Source organism: Branchiostoma floridae, chromosome 1 (genome assembly GCF_000003815.2).
Source record: "Branchiostoma floridae strain S238N-H82 chromosome 1, Bfl_VNyyK, whole genome shotgun sequence".
Lineage (NCBI taxonomy): Eukaryota > Metazoa > Chordata > Leptocardii > Amphioxiformes > Branchiostomatidae > Branchiostoma > Branchiostoma floridae.
In genome coordinates this window covers 14,915,772-14,933,263 of record NC_049979.1, presented here as the reverse complement: position 1 = coordinate 14,933,263, position 17,492 = coordinate 14,915,772, and the positions used below count along the sequence as shown (strand labels likewise).

The window sequence follows — 17,492 nt, the reverse complement described above, 5'->3', positions numbered from 1 at the left end:
TTTCTACTAAGTCAAAGGTCATGAGCGGATGTATCTTACTGATGTTATTATACAGTAAACTCTTTTATTTAGTTTCAATAACAATATATTATCATAAAACAAAAACTACATGCATGTATTGTTATAAGAATAGTCTTTTTCATATTACATATGTAGTTAGTCTTCGACTTGATTTATTTTTTCGTTACAAATACTGTAAAACATGTGGCGGAGGTAGATTTTGTAGTTTCAGTGTGTGCTGAGGTTCAGCTGAGAAACAGGAAGAGGCGTAGTATGACAAGTGTGCACAAAATGGCCTAAACTTCGAATTTCTTCGGCCGATCTCACTTCGTCAAGACCCTAGATCCTAGGTGAGTGACTTGTGAACCACTTTGTACTGTATATATTGCTCTAATCTTGTTATAATTTCTGTAAAACGAAAATTTCCCCGCCCCTCCTCCTTGGATCTTCATCGCCATATTCGTCGATATTGACTGGCGAATTTCCTAGAATTGCTTCCATCTTTGGCCACCGCTATATTGGACGACTGATGATGAAACGACGTTTGCCAGACAGCCGTCCGGTTTGAGTGGGTGTTTAATTACCTCCACAAAAATGTATGGTTCAAGTTGACCTGTAAGACGGTTTTTACAGCTTACCCACCGTAACAAAATCAAATAAGGTGTTGTGTTGACATGACGCGGGGTCAACTGAGTTCAAACTCCACATGAATAAGCATTGGGTCCCCTAGACTGGGCAGACAAGGTATGTAATTATGTTCTCTGACATGTTAGAGAAAATTTAAGACCTCCCTGGCGTTTTAAGTTTGATACTTGTTCGTGAACCAATAACATTACCATGACTTGTGTCACATGCCCAAATAGATAAAATTTATTATACTACTCAGTACTCAACATAATTGTACGTGTTTGTATGTCTTTACCATGGCAAGTACTAAGTTATCATAGTACCATGAAAGATAGGATATAGGAGAATTCTTGTACACAAGCAAAAGTAAACTTGCTTACGTTTCTGTGTCTATCAGACACCTTCCTCAGAGCTTCTGACTGGAGTTCTGCTTCTCACCGCTATATGTAGCCAATGTAGGTGGCGCTTTTGTGGCGTGAACATTATCTCAAATGTGTCCAAACAGCAGGAGAAACAGCAACAGATTTCGGATGAGTTACAAATGGCACTTCCAGAAAATCTACAAGACACCATGACAGATGTATTGTACGCACATGTACAAGAAGGGGGTGCCATAGGTAGCATGAGCAGAAGACAGAAGGGAACTTTTCGCAGTGGTTTTGAGTTTGCGGTCAAGCGACCATTTACAGTATCCTGAGTGCCAGGAAAAGGTCCAGCACATTTTTTTTCAATGTATACACATTCACCCCTGCTTAAAATCCATCCTGTGACACACCTATTTTTACTGCAGCCTGTGACAGAGTTGTGTAATTATTTTGACCACTTAAACACCTGTCTGGTTACTTGGTTTCCTACCTTGCCAGACAGTAGGACATAGTTGTCTAGATCAAGTCATTAGTAATCCTGTCTCTGAATCACAAAGTCTGGCGTTGGACACATGGTCATTGGTAAATCGGAATCCTGTACAGTTTAAAGGAAAGTTGGACCGGAAGCATCTCGTTTTGTTTCGCATCACTGGTAAACTGCCTCAAGACAGTTTTGTACATACAACCAAACTGGTTTTGTCCATTCACACAGGGAGGGACCCCAATTTTTAGCAATAAGCATAGTTGATTTTGCTTGGATTCCAACTTAAAACACAATTTGTACTCACAACAGAGTACTGCACAGGTGACTTGCACCATCTGAAGCTTTCTTGTTTAGGCAGTTCAGATGCAAATTCAGAGTTGATCAAAAGCAAGATTGCCATTAAGTTGACCAATTGAATATCTAATAGTATATTGTTTTGTGTTTGAAGGTTCATGTGTGCAATGGGAGTCATAAGAAGCTTAAAGTCGTGAGGAGAAAGGCATTGTTACTGCGCAATGTCTGACAACCACAACCAGCTACATGTGCACACCCCCGTGGGGGAAGTGGAACATACCCATGTGCTGTCAGAACACATCGGTGCACTGTTTCTGAATGATGAGTACAGTGATGTGACGTTCCTTGTGGAGGACAAGAAGTTCCCGGCACATCGGATCATTCTGGCTGCCAGGTGTGAATACTTCAGGTAATACCCTGGTTTAGCTTTTCTTGTTTTCTTTTGATGACATTTATTACGTCTGTCAAGCGTTTAGCCCCAGTTATTGGGTTGTTCGGTTATTCGGTTGTACATGTATTAGTTGGTTGAAAAAAAAACGATAGTCAAATGTACAGTATGTATGGATTTGTGTGGGGAGATTGATGTTTTCCATTTCAAAAGTGTCATTTTTTTGCTAACTATACAAAATTATGAATGTTGTGATTTTATGATTTTTGGTGATGTTGTGCTCCATTTCCTCCCCATTCCCTCCCAGAGCGCTGTTGTTTGGGGGCATGAGAGAGTCAAAGCCAGGTACTGGTGAGATCCCCCTCCCCGAGACATCTGCCATCGCCTTCCAGGCCCTGCTGAGATACATCTACACTGGCAAAATCAACCTGGCAGATCTGAAGGAAGATAACATCTTGGACGTCCTCGGTCTCGCACACAAGTACGGCTTCCTTGAGCTGGAGGCCTCCGTCTCAGACTACCTCCGCGCCATCCTGAACATCCGTAATGTGTGCATGGTGTACGACGTGGCCACACTCTACTCCCTACTGTCCCTTTGCCACACTTGTTGTGAGTTCATGGATAAGAACGCGCTGGAGGTGCTGAACAGCGACGGCTTCCTCACTCTCTCACATGTAAGTTCTCATCTGTACTCATTGTCCTGCCTTCTATATGTGTTTTTGTGGAAAGAAAAATTAAGGACATACACATTTCAATGTAAATCTTTATCAACTATTTTTGATAGGTTCTTGTTTTGAATTTTATTGCAGTTATGCATCACGACATACAGGCCAATAAGATGTATAAATTTTTTCTGGGGCAAACAACAGAATAACGTACATCATACTACATGAATCTAAATAGCAAGTAGGGATGGGATTATCCTATGTGCAATAGTAGTAGTACAAAATTTCAGATCAAAACAAGCATGTAGTACTTCAGTCAAAAAATACTTGGAAAAATGAAAGCTAGGGTAGATTGGGAAGTCAAGATAAAGTTAGCACCAGTAGAAGCATTATGTCAATGTACAATCTGAATTGTTCTCTCCTCAGGATGCCTTGAAGGAGATTATAAGTAGAGATTCCTTCTGCGCTCCGGAGAAAGACATCTTTGCCGCCACTCTTCGCTGGTCCGAAGAAGAGCCAAATAAAAATGAGGACGTGCGGCATATTGTCAAGTCCATCCGCCTCCCGCTGATGAGCCTGGCAGAGCTGCTGAACGTGGTTCGTCCCACCAACCTGGTGGAACCAGACAACATTCTGGACGCCATCAAAACCCGGTCAGAGAGCCGCGACATGGATCTCAACTACAGGGGCTTTCTCAGTGAGTAACAAAGATAACTTTGTATGCTTGTTGTTGAGTAACTTTAGGCTGAGATTCTTCTTTGTAGGTTTAATCACACCTGGCTGAAGAAGGGTACACGTCAGCTTTATATTAAGTTAGCCTCCAAAAGGGATGGCACTAAAGTAGCATGCACCATTTGGGCCTTCCATGTTGTAATTGGAAGTCACAGATTAAAAGCCAACAAACAAGGGATTCACCAAAGGGTACAAAAATCTATCCTTTCCAAATCACAGGTTAGCCCTTGGTAATAGACCTCAGCTATTTGAGCAGCCTAAGATGTATGTCTGCAAAATGGATGAAGTAAACAGAAATTTTTAATTCCTGTCTAGCCCCTGAGGAGAACATTGCGACCTTGAGACATGGGGCATCTGTCATCAAGGGTGAGATGAAGGCTGCGCTGCTGGATGGGGACTGCACGAACTACGACCTAGACAGAGGCTTCACCAGACACCCCATCGAGGAGAACAACGGTGGGGTTGTAGTGAAGCTGGGCCAGCCAAGCATCATCAACACCATCCGTCTCTTACTGTGGGACAGGGACACCAGGTAATTAGGGACAGGGACACTTGGTTACCAGGACACAATCTGTTACTGTCAGACAGGGACACTGGGTAACCAGAGCACAGTCTGTTACTGTGGGACAGGGACACTGTCTAAACAGGGCACAGTCTGTTACTATGGGACAGGGACACCAGGTAGCCAGGGCACAGTCTATTACTGTCTGACAGGGACACTGGGTAACCAGGGCACAGTCTGTTACTGTGGGACAGGGACACTGGGTTACCAGGGCACAGTCTGCGGGACAGGGACACTGGGTGACCAGGGCACAGTCTGTGACTGTGGGACATGGGCACCAGGTAACCAGGGCACAGTCTGTTACTGTGGGACATGGGCACCAGGTAACCAGGTCACAGTCTGTTACTGTGGGACATGGTCACCAGGTAACCAGGGCACAGTCTGTTACTGTGGGACAGGGACACCAGGTAACCAGGGCACAGTCTGTTACTGTGGGACAGGGACACCAGGTAACCTGGGCACAGTCTGTTACTGTGGGACAGGGACACCAGGTAACCTGGGCATGTCAGCTTTTGATTTCGACAGTTCTGGCGTGATCAAGTATCACTGACAAAACCGTATCTACCCTCTGAACACATAGTACAGTATGACTTTTCTACCATTAGATCATATAGAGGATTGAATGCAAACTAAAAACGTGTCTTGTGTAAATTATTTGTGTGTCCACACTGTAGCAACTTCCTAAAACGTTTCATTTTACTGTGTAGATGTATAGCACATGTACATGTAGAAAAAGGGGGTGCTGTAGGCTGCATGAGCAGAAGACAGCAGGAAAATGCTTGAGGTGTTTTTGAGTTTGCGGTGTAGTGGCTACTGTGAAAGCTGCAAACAAAAAACTGCTGCAAAAGTTTCTGCATTTCCAGTAACCAGGGCAAATTCTGTGACTATGGGAGAGAGACAACAGATAAGCAGGGCTTTAAATAGTCTTAAAATGTCCAAACTGAGCATGTTGTACCAAATGTCAAACAAGCTTCCAGTTCAACCAACCAGTAAATGCGTTGAGTACTAGTACTTCATGTGTTAGAAAATAATGCGTGGAATAATACCAATGAAATAAGATCAGTTTTGTCATCAACTGGGAGCTGCCCTATTTGAGAGTCTTTCTCTTTTGTATCTAGTTTCTTACTGTTGTTCCTTTGCAGGTCCTACTCATATTACCTGGAAGTTTCCATGGATGAGAAGGACTGGCTGCGCGTTGTGGACCACTCTCGCTACCTGTGCCGCTCCTGGCAGACACTACACTTCCCCACCAGAGTCATCAAGTAAGGACACACATGCACAAACTTGCACACTCGCACTCACACAAACTTGCACACTCACACTCAGACATTCACACTCACATACTCTCACCAAAAGCAATATTTTACTGCCTTGATAAAAGTTTTATCCCATTTTGTGTTGAAAAGCTACATCAGCATGGTAAAGGCTTCTGGATCAGGTGGGGAAGGACTCAATATGTGGTTATTCAGCCACTTTTTGTGCCTCAATTTGGATTGAAGATTACATCCTGTTAAAGTAGAATTGACTCTACACAAGTCATCCTACAATGTTGCTGTTTTAAGGTCATAACAGCCTCTTTCAATCTACCACAAAAAAAGCAATCTTCACGCATTTATCGATCCATATAGTATATTGTATGCTGAACTGTGAAATCAAGAGGTCTTATTGTAAAATCTGTGGTATGGAAAAGTATCTTTCTTCATGATTCTATATGGCTCCTTGTTTTATGGTAAATGAAGTGACAAGTTGAGTCCAAATGTTATCGTCATAGTTTTGACATAATGCCTGTCCCCGCACATGTTTGTCTGAAAGGATAGCTTATGTGGAAGGATAGACAATTTGCAGGTTAGTACAAAATACATTTAAGTTACCAACCTACAACTGGAAGTAATGCTGTAGCCAGAAATAAAGCAGAATGAATTTCAGTTGCATGTGTTTGTTTTCCCCAGGTATGTGAGAATAGTAGGAGTGCACAACACAGTGAACAAGGTGTTCCACTTGGTGTCCTTTGAGTGCTTATACACAAACAAACCTTTCCAGTTAGAGAGGGGACTCCTGGGTGAGTATTGCTGTTGTTGTTATCCCTCTTGCCTTGTGTTTACCAGCATTTGTCAAATTGTTTATCAAATGCACCATGAAAGGATGTTAATGACTTCTGTGGGTAGCCCTTAGTATGTGATAAAATTTTGGAAATGATGAAATATATGGATATGGTTTGCGGGGACCTTAAGATATTCCTCATCATTGCAAGATTTGGGCAATGTTGCATTCTATGTTAAAAGCATTGGAGTAACCCCTACCATATTTGTTTATGAACACCTCAGTTGTATGTTAAAATCTTTTGACAACTTTGTAGTCATTACTATTTCTTTCTTCTAACAGGATGTACAGCAGTGGTAATTCTAAACCGTAAATCAGGCAGTTTCTTTTCTTTACTCTTTCTCTCTCCTACTTTAGTCCCTTCGGAGAACGTAGCAACAACCCAGCACAGCGCCAGTGTGATTGAGGGCGTGAGTCGCAGTCGCAATGCTCTGCTGAATGGAGACACGAAGAACTACGACTGGGACTCGGGGTACACGTGTCACCAGCTGGGCAGCGGTGCTATCGTGGTACAACTGGCACAACCATTCATAGTCGGCTCCATGAGGTACAGGGTCATTGCTTTTTTTCTTCAGGGGTACAATAACAGCCATAATCACCGAGTGAAAGGGGTGCAAAGGGATAAGGAAAGGGCTTACTAGCACTTAAACCTATCTCAAAATGTCTGCACAGAGGTAGACATACTGTTGAGCTATATGCAAAGTACTGCATTTCAAAGTACTGCAGTTCTGTTTTTAGCTGATAGGAGGAGCAACACTGTGCTATGGACCAGTGAACATTAGAAGTCTGTTGTGGAGTCGATTTCTACTCGTTCATAACAGTAACCCATATTTTACTACTCATTGTCAGAAAGATTTGGGAAATTTCCCTGGTACGTTGTAAAAGTCATCCTTCACTCCCCCAGGTTGTTGCTGTGGGACTGTGATGACCGCAGCTACAGTTACTACATAGAAGTGTCTACAGACCAACAACACTGGGAACTGGTGTGTGACAAGACCAGGGAGGCATGCAGGTAGCGTCAGAGACATTTAGATACCAACCTTCTCAATATAGCAAAGATTTGCTTCAAATAGCAAAAATGGTTTTCATCTAGCAGGTACTTCATGGCACAATATACTTAGTCTAGTACTTTAGGGAGTACAAAGTGCCAGAAGTATTCCCTTGAATTTCCAACATTTTCCTAATGATCTATGATTTCAACAAAATGGAAAGGGCTTTTAGCAGAGCATTCAATCAGACTGCTGAGAGTGTAGATATTTAGATTCCTTTCTTGACATTTAGTCATTGTCTTAAAATTGCAGATTTTAGGAGGCTATTTTTACCCTGTAGTAAGAGTATTGTAGAGAAGCTAAACTGGACAAATTGGCATATAGAAAAGTGGCTGTCAAGGTTATCTATGGATGAAATGATTATATCCATTCATGTATCTTAGGTCATCATCTTAAGTGACAGAAAAGGATACAAGTATGTGAAGTATTTCATCTGGTATATTATTAAGTCACATTATAGGCATTAATGTGAGGACAATTATCTGCTCTCTCACACTTCATGCCGGATTGAATGAGGCGGAGAAGGAATGGGCTTGGTAGAGTTTTAATGCATTGTGCAATCAAACATTGAGAACCACGTGGTGGGTGGGCGGGTGAAACATTTAAGCTACAGTAAGATATGCTGATGACGTGACGAACGCATCCTGACGCGACTGGCCTCCCTGGCGGGGGCTGCTGGTGTGTCACGTGAGGTCAGCGTTCGAGGCGCTAATTAACTAATGTGATCTGCGCATGCGCTCACATATTTCCAATTATCTGCTCTCTCACACTTCATGCCGGATTGAATGAGGCGGAGAAGGAATGGGCTTGGTAGAGTTTTAATGCATTGTGCAATCAAACATTGAGAACCACCAGGACCAAGCCCGTAGGGAGGAGGAGTGAGGTGTTTGGAGTGGAGAGAGCAGAGGCGTGGAGGGAGCGCAAGGCAGACGGCTAACAAAGTGTAGAGGCGAGAATTAAGTTTCAATCGTACTCGAAAAATTAACTCAACTAGCTAGTACTCGAAAAATTAACTCAACTAGCTAGTAATTAGCAAGAACAGGGCACTCATGTACTAGGTGAACTAGACAAGTCCGAGGCATACATACCTATAGGCTACTAGATAAGAACAGAAGGCGTACATATCGGCTAAAACGACAAGGACGGGGTGTACCTTAACGCTTAACATATAACAGTCAGTTGCAAATAACTTGGGATGTTCTGCTATAATGGCAGAGGCACATAGTGAGGTTAATAGGTGAAATGAACTATCGAGTGACCGCAACGCCCTGAAGGAATAACTTCACAGATGGTGAAGGACTCAGTCTGTAACAGTCAATGACTCAGTCTGTAACAGATGTATACAGTCAATGTGGGGTGCAGTCTCGTAGATACATATGGCACAATAGGAGTTCATACGTGTGCAGAAGAATTGTAGTTCGTGCATTGAATTCGAACCCTCCCCGGTCGTGGGAGCGTCCGACGCCCGGAGATGCGTAGAAGACGTTAGATGACCCTCAGAGATGTGTGACGCGAGAAGAAGCTGGCCTCCGGTGCAGCAATCTTGTACACGCTGAAACGCGGCTCAGAGAAGCAGGGTTGTTGGATACCTGTCTACCTACGTCTTGAGAGGAAAAACCGTCATGAGGCTTGTCACAGCTTTTAAACCCGGCGACCAAACGCATGTGAGTAGAGACTGTCCGTAGAGAGTCGCGGAGCAGCAACTGGTAGACTTGAACGGCTGATCATAGGCCAACTTTCATGAGGAAAGACTGTCCGTAGGCGTGTCGTCTTGAACACCAGATGACCGAACTCCAGTGGGGCAACACTGTCCGTAAAAGGGTCAATGTTGGACACTTTAGCGAGCGAACTTCCGTGATGAAGCACTAACCGTAGGAGTGTCACGCTATAGCACTTGGCGATCGCGAGGGAACTACTGTGTGTGAGGAGACACCGTCGGAGCGCTATGGGTTAACACTCGGCGAGCTAACTCCCGTGAGGAAACACTGTCCGTAGGAGTGTCGCTGTATAACTGGCTGGCAAACTCCTGGGAGGAAACATTGTAGGAGGGTCACTGTTGCACACCTGGCAAGCGAACTCCGGTGAGGAAACGCAGTCCGAAGGAGCGTCGCAGATGAACTGACTAACGCTATGAGGAAACACTGGTCAGAGGAGTGTCCGCAGGAGTGGCACAGTATGACTGGCAAACAAACTCTTGTGAGGAGACTATGTACTCCGTGGGAGTGTCACTATGTAATAGCTGACGAGCTACCTCCTGTAAGGAAGCACTGTCCGTAGGAGTGTCACTGATGAACTGGTTAACTAACTCCTGTGAGTATGATGCGCGTAGGAGTGTCACTGTTTAACTGGCTAGCTAACTCCTGTGAGGAAACTATGTCCGTAGGAGTGTCACTGTTTAACTGGCTAGCTAACTCCTGTGAGGAAACTAAGTCCGTAGGAGTGTCACTGTTTAACTGGCTAGCTAACTCCTGTGAGGAAAACTCTGTCTGTTGGAGTGTCACCATTTAACTGGTTAACTAACTCCCGTGAGGAAACTATGTCCGTAGGAGTGTCACTATTTAACTGGCTAGCTAACTCCTGTGAGGAAAACTCTGTCCGTAGGAGTGTCACTATTTAACTGGTTAGCTAACTCCTTTGAGGAAGCTAAGTCCGTAGGAGTGTCACTGTTTAACTGGTTAGCTAACTCCTTTGAGGAAGCTAAGTCCGTAGGAGTGTCACTATTTAACTGGTTAGCTAACTCCTGTGAGGAAAACTATGTCCGTAGGAGTGTCACTGTTTAACAGGCTAGCTAACTCCTGTGAGGAGAACTCTGTCTGTAGGAGTGTCACTATTTAACTGGTTAGCTAACTCCTGTGAGGAAACTCTGTCCGTAGGAGTGTCACTGTTTAACTGACTAGCTAACTCCTGTGAGGAAGCTAAGTCCGTAGGAGTGTCACTGTTTAACTGGTTAGCTAACTCCTGTGAGGAAGCTATGTCCGTAGGAGTGTCACTGTTTAACTGACTAGCTAACTCCTGTGAGGAAAACTCTATCCGTAGGAGTGTCACTGTTTATCTGGTTAGCTAACCCCTGTGAGGAAAACTATGTCCGTAGGAGTAGTAGGAGTGTCACTGTTTAACTGTCTAGTTAACTCCTGTGAGGAAACTATGTCCATAGGAGTGTCACTGTTTAACTGACTAGCTAACTCCTGTGAGGAAACTATGTCCGTAGGAGTGTCACTGTTTAACTGGTTAGCTAACCCCTGTGAGGAAAACTATGTCCGTAGGAGTAGTAGGAGTGTCACTGTTTAACTGTCTAGTTAACTCCTGTGAGGAAACTAAGTCCGTAGGAGTGTCACTGTTTAACTGGTGAGCTAACTCCTGTGAGGAAACTATGTCCGTAGGAGTGTCACTGTTTAACTGACTAGCTAACTCCTGTGAGGAAAACTCTATCCGTAGGAGTGTCACTGTTTATCTGGTTAGCTAACCCCTGTGAGGAAAACTATGTCCGTAGGAGTAGTAGGAGTGTCACTGTTTAACTGTCTAGTTAACTCCTGTGAGGAAACTAAGTCCGTAGGAGTGTCACTGTTTAACTGACTAGCTAACTCCTGTGAGGAAAACTCTATCCGTAGGAGTGTCACTGTTTATCTGGTTAGCTAACCCCTGTGAGGAAAACTATGTCCGTAGGAGTAGTAGGAGTGTCACTGTTTAACTGTCTAGTTAACTCCTGTGAGGAAACTGTGTCCGTAGGAGTGTCACTGTTTAACTGTTTAACTGGTTAGCTAACTCCTGTGAGGAAACTATGGCCGTAGGAGTGTCACTATTTAACTGGTTAGCTAACTCCTGTGAGGAAACTATGTCCGTAGGAGCGTCACTATTTAACTGGTTAGCTTACTCCCGTGAGGAAAACTATGTCCGTAGGAGTGTCACTGTTTAACTGGCTAGCTAACTCCTGTGAGGAAAGTCTGTCCGTAGGAGTGTCACTGTTTAACTGGTTAGCTAACTCCTTTGAGGAAACTATGTCCGTAGGAGTGTCACTATTTAACTGGTTAGCTAACTCCTGTGAGGAAAACTCTGTCCGTAGGAGTGTCACTATTTAACTGGTTAGCTAACTCCTGTGAGGAAACTGTGTCCGTAGGAGTGTCACTGTTTAACTGTCTAGCGAACTCCTGTGAGGAAGCTAAGTCCGTAGGAGTGTCACTGTTTAACTGGCGAGCTAACTCCTGTGAGGAAAACTCTGTCCGTAGGAGTGTCACTGTTTAACTGGCTAGCTAACTCCTGTGAGGAAGCTGAGTCCGTAGGAGTGTCACTGTTTAACTGGCGAGCTAACTCCTGTGAGGAAACTAAGTCCGTAGGAGTGTCACTATTTAACTGGCTAGCTAACTCCTGTGAGGAAGCTATGTCCGTAGGAGTGTCACTGTTTAACTTGGTAGCTAACTCCTGTGAGGAAACTATGTCCGTAGGAGTGTCACTGTTTAACCTGCGAGCTAACTCCTATGAGGAAAACTCTGTCCGTAGGAGTGTCACTATTTAACTGGCTAGCTAACTCCTGTGAGGAAGCTATGTCCGTAGGAGTGTCACTGTTTAACTTGGTAGCTAACTCCTGTGAGGAAACTATGTCCGTAGGAGTGTCACTGTTTAACTGGATAGCTAAGCTATGTCCTTAGGAGTGTCACTGTTTAACCGGCGAGCTAACTCCTATGAGGAAAACTCTGTCCGTAGGAGTGTCACTGTTCAACTGGTTAGCCAGCTGTGAGGATATAATATATACCGCTGGGGTTACACTCGGCGAGCCAACTCCTGTAAGGAAAAATTGTCCGTAGGATCCAACATTTCAAACCCGGAGAGGAAACACTGTCCACGAAACCAACTGAGGGTACAGGAACATGGCAAAATACGAGCCGGTGGTGTCAGTCTTCGCTGGATATTGGCAGACATATCATCTCAGTATGGCGAGTCTAGTGTCCATTGGCGCACAGAAGGACTCAATTAGACAGGGGGTCTGGAATGGAGTGGACAGTCGGAATCCTGACCCTACCAATCTTGTTAGGTAATCCCGTACGACAGAGGTGTTTATAATGAGGGGTCACGGTGTAGAGATCGGAATGAAGTACGTCTACCCGAGCGGGACCACGATCTAGGATCCACCAGTAAAGTTATGTAGTGAGTAAGGAACGTCCGAACTGGCGTGACTTACGGTTTTGCGAGCTTGGAGTTAACAGTAAACAACCCCGGTGGGTGGTCTACTACTGCAGTCCGGCAGCCGCGGGTTGGATCCTACCACTTGCGCGAACGGGGTGAAGGCCACTAAAGGTAGGGTTCCATTCAGTCATGACGCCCGCTGCAAGGATGATCCGGGAAGAAAAAGAGTAGGATTCACTACACAGGCATGAGACACCTTCTGAGTGGATGGCGAATCTTGGGATGAGTGACGGCGAAGGCGACGTGAAAAACCAACGGTTACCCGTGACTGGTGAGATCGTCCGACACGTCCGCGTGTGCCCGGTGTTGAGGAAGAGAAAAGAGTTTATCAGAATCCCGGCCTCAAAACACGAACTGGCGACACCACGACTGAATCTTCGCCTGCTTGGAAGGCTCATCGACAAGCCGTGGGCCGGGGATACCGTGAAACATTTAAGCTACAGTAAGATATGCTGATGACGTGACGAACGCATCCTGACGCGACTGGCCTCCCTGGCGGGGGCTGCTGGTGTGTCACGTGAGGTCAGCGTTCGAGGCGCTAATTAACTAATGTGATCTGCGCATGCGCTCACATATTTCCATTGACTGCTGGCAATAAGATTGCTCACAATTATTGGAGAGTGAAGAGCTAGACTCAATCAGCGTGCAGAAAGCGGACTTACAGCCGCTCCATTAGGGTAATTGTGTAACTATAATGTGTAGCACTGCTAACTCCCCTCCCTGCTGTGTTAGGCACCTGTAATGTACCATTAGTGCAGACATTAATAATTCATGCCTGTGGATGTCAAACTGTGATGCACATTAGCTGGGAGATAGCTTAACCTCCTGCCATCCCTTCATCCTGACAACTTCCTCCTGCCTGAACTTCCTCAGCCTGCAGGCATGGGCTTATGTCAGGCTGGAGGGGGAGGGGGATGTTGATGTGTGCAGACACTTGAGAGGAGGTTATCTATTGAGAAGCACAGCACAGTGTGCCTTTCAAGAAATCCTATACATGATGTCTTCTTCTAACCAAAGCTTCTCATGACAGTGTGTTTCCTACTTGATTAAACTGGCTGGGAAAAAGTTAGTTTGATGTATGGTAGGGGAAATTGTTTTACCTGAAGAGTCATTCAAATGTGAGGCAGCTCGCCAAGAAAGGGGGATGCCCAGACACTTGGAATGAGGTCATCTTTCAGAACTACTGTCCTGAATGGAATCTGAAATGTAACATCTCCTCAGGGTTTTTTTTTTGTGAGAATGTATTTCCTTCTTGAGTAACCTAACTATATATTATTGTAATCCAGAAAAGAATATCCTAAGAATATCCAACAGGCCAGTCCAGTGAAATTTCATGTTCTCAATTTAGATAGTGATACTGCATTTTAATAGAAACCAAGGCATAGCAGATGTTTGCATTCTTGAAGGGCAAAGGAAAGTCTCCCCTTGTCACCATTAAAACCTTTTGATAAATCTCCAAGTTCCAGAGCTTCCCTTACCCCTGTAAAGTGCCAGTGTTATTGATGTCACAATCAACTGGATGGACCACTTCCCTGCATCCCCTGCTCTGGTATCTCATTCTGCAGCTACAGCCTTTTCCATTTGGCAAATGAGAAGTCAACATCCCTGCCTCCTGACAGGACATTGACAGATGTCAGGCCTTGTTGCAGACAGCCCTTACATGGTAGTGTTGGACTCCCAGGAGCCTTGTCCCAGTTTTCTACATTGATTAGAGAATTCTGCATCAGTTTGGTGAACAGGGAAGAAAGCGCCTGTCATATATAGTGAACTTCTTCAAACAGATGGATAAAGTTTTTCAAGCACCTATTTGATCAATGATTTGTCCAGGCTTTTGCATTTATGAAATGTCATAGATTTCCACATTGATTAGAGAATGTTGAATCATTGTTCCATCAGTTTTGTTGACATAAAAGAAAGAGCTTGGTACAGTGAACTTGTTCCCCTTCCTATTTATATAACACAGAAGCCATTTGACAGATGGGGATTCATTGAGCTGCTCTTTGTGCTTTTAGATGACATTGTGTTCCTCACGGGCTTTTGCTTTTAAATTTTGCCATCGAGGAAATTTTGATTGCTGCATAAACTTAGTAAACAACTAGAGTTCGGCGACCTCATACCTCCATGAAATTTTAGAGCTTTCATAAATGTCATGGAATTGACTAACAAATTAACATAGTTTATGCATGGTGTTGTTTATCATTGACTAACGTACACGTCACAATTATAAAATTCCCATTATTAATCATAAAGTGGTTTTGCAATTTTTACATAAATTATGCAAATAAGTTCATCATTACCATATTTGGTATCTGCTTATATTCCACCAATCATAATTAACATGTGTTACATGTATTGAGGTCCAGTTATTAAAAACAATGGAACTATACAATTTCCTCATTAATTATGCAAATTAAGTCCTCATTTGCATAACATGTATATCATTATGAACATCTTTGCCTAAGCTACCTGCATGCCTAAAATGCAGGCAATCCGTCGTTCCTTTCTGCACTCTTTGGAGTGTCCTGACAAAAACACCCCTGCAATTCCACAATTAAATGTTAGGGGGCTGAAACTTGCCCCACTTGTTTATGGCACTAAAAGCTATCTACCACATAAATGTCAAGACCATAGCATGTCTGGAACAAGAGATACATTGAAAAAACTGCTATGATAGAATATTCTCATTAATTATGCAAATGTGCTCCTATTTTGCATAATTAGTATCTTATCTTGTAAAACATTGCCTAAGGTACCTACATACCAAAAATGATGAAAATCCGTTGTTCCCTTCTTGAGTTATCATCTTCAGAAGTTTTTGACAAAAATGCCCCTGCTATCCCAAAACTAAACGCTAGGGGGCCCAAACTTATGTCATTTCTTCCTGAGCACATGAGCTATCTAACACTCAAAAATCGTGACCATAGCCTGTTCAGAACACCGAGATAGCAAAACCGGAAGTTGCGCTGCAGTACCAAGGGGAGCCGCTAGGGGGCCCAAAATCTAATCATTTCCAGCTTTTGTCACACCCTACCAACACACCAAGTATGAAACCAATCCACCCAACCGTTCTTGAGTTATCTTGTTTACACACACACAGACAGACAGACAGACAGACAAACGCAGGGTAAAATATTACCTCCATGACATTTCATGGAGGTAATAATAACTGTCATTACTTATTTCAAGGCTTTTCACATCTGTAGTACTAGGTATAAACTGTCATGGGGAGAAAACACTGTTGGTCAATGGATCTGTTGGTGAACATTTTGATCTGTAAATTTTGTACCTGAAAGCCTTCATTAAAATGATAACCCATGAACTTATTTTCATATCTCAGTGAACACAAGTCATATTTTTCTTTCATGTCATGTACAATGTAGATTGATAATGAATAATGTTCTCATCCGTGCTCTTGTTCTTGTGCAGATCCTGGCAGGCAATATTCTTTGAAAAGAGACCTGTCACCTTTATACGGATAGTCGGGACCCACAATACTGCAAATGAGGTAAGGCATTGCAAGATATGTCAGCTATTAATGCCAAGTGCATCATGGTCAGATTTATGCAATTTGGTCAGATTTGTGCGTGGTACTGGTAGTGATGTCTAGTTTTGATAAACCATATGATTATTATTGTGTACTTGTATTATGAGGGATCGACTCATAAGCTATAGAACTAATTGCTGGTTGACAAGTCTTTTTTTTTCATTTGGGGCATATTTCTCCCAAACCAAAGTTAACAATCTTGCACTATGTTAGGTGGATTGAATGTCTCTCTGGGGATCTCGTTGGTTAGTTGTGGGTTTTTTCGAAGCACAATCCATTGATTTTCTTGTCCCTCAATGGGAGCCAAGGTTGTTGTTTTCCTGTGGGTGTCTCCACCACAGCAGACCATCAGCCTCTATCATCAGTTGGTAATGAAAATGAGAAAACACAGTGGGACAGTAAAACATCTACAAGTGCCTTGAGTGGAGACCAATTTCCTTTGCTTCATTTGAGGTCAAGGGTTTGGTTTTCCCTGTGATTCTCCCTGCCACAGTAGCAGCCCATGAGCACCAGCCCCTATTAGCAGGTAATGAGCCAAAAGGAATGTCCAGTGTTCCTGAAAGATTTGCAGGTTTCTTGAAAGGAATTTGTTAGACCAATTTCTGGGCTTTGAAGTTGGTAAAGTGTCAGCTGGGTCAGGGTCTCAGGCTGCTAATACATGAAATGAAGGGTGAAAAGTAGTGGCTGGTTAGACTGAATGTTGTTGTGAACATTAATATTGCTGCTTGCTTGTCTGCACAGGAAAGTTCGAGGTTTGCTGAGATCTAAAGTAAACTTTAAGAAAAGCTGTTCATAATTCTAGACATACAAATTTGACACAAACAAATTTCCAGAAAAACTATACAAGGTAACAAGACATTTGCCTACAGTAGCTTCTCATAGCCATACAAATTTTCAGCCGCTAAAAATCAGTCAACATGTAGATACATTGTACTTACATATAATTAAGTTTGTCTGGCCTCCATACTTTCCTAAAACTGCCCTCCCCGGAGTAGACCTGTTACACTGATGAATAATTAACGTGCCATGGCCTTGTACGGGGCGTGAGGTAAGGCTCACTGGACGAGAACTCCCGCCCCATACACAGGTCCAGATTTATGGCATAATACACGCCTCTGGACGGATTTACACCCACTGGTGTAACCAACACACTCTCGGACCATACTTCTGTGAATAATTCAGGAGTCAGCTCATTTTATTAGCTTCCACCACACCTATTTCCAATACTAGAGTTGTTGGTCAAGTTGATTAGTTATTTATGGCTGCAACTAAAGAAAGAGGGGTGTGGAGGATGCTCACCTTCAAGTTAGGAGTGCCTCAAAGGAGAGATTACTTTACAGAAAGAAAGCATAGATTTATGATGGTGAGCTGGGTACTTTTCTATGCCAAAGACTCATAAGTCTTGTTCTGAAGAGCAGCAAGAACTTGGCACAGAATGCCTTAAAACAGTCATTTGTAATTCCACACTCTCTCTCTGCTGATATGGCTTCTAGACTCCTATTTT

The 17,492-nt window shown here is 43.5% G+C and overlaps 1 protein-coding gene across 1 annotated transcript in view; it reads left to right on the top strand.

The window, feature by feature from the left end:
• Positions 1-186: 186 nt before the first annotated feature.
• The window catches only part of LOC118411497 (BTB/POZ domain-containing protein 9-like), a 20,049-nt gene continuing 2,743 nt past the window's right edge, over positions 187-17,492 (top strand). Inside the window, exons 1-10 of the mRNA XM_035813800.1 lie at positions 187-350; positions 1,925-2,179; positions 2,466-2,832; positions 3,250-3,520; positions 3,871-4,087; positions 5,260-5,379; positions 6,067-6,176; positions 6,575-6,764; positions 7,122-7,229; positions 15,871-15,949. Coding sequence (XP_035669693.1) covers positions 1,992-2,179; positions 2,466-2,832; positions 3,250-3,520; positions 3,871-4,087; positions 5,260-5,379; positions 6,067-6,176; positions 6,575-6,764; positions 7,122-7,229; positions 15,871-15,949 — 1,650 coding nt within the window. The 5' untranslated portion in view covers positions 187-350; positions 1,925-1,991. The remainder of the gene's footprint in view (positions 351-1,924; positions 2,180-2,465; positions 2,833-3,249; positions 3,521-3,870; positions 4,088-5,259; positions 5,380-6,066; positions 6,177-6,574; positions 6,765-7,121; positions 7,230-15,870; positions 15,950-17,492) is intronic.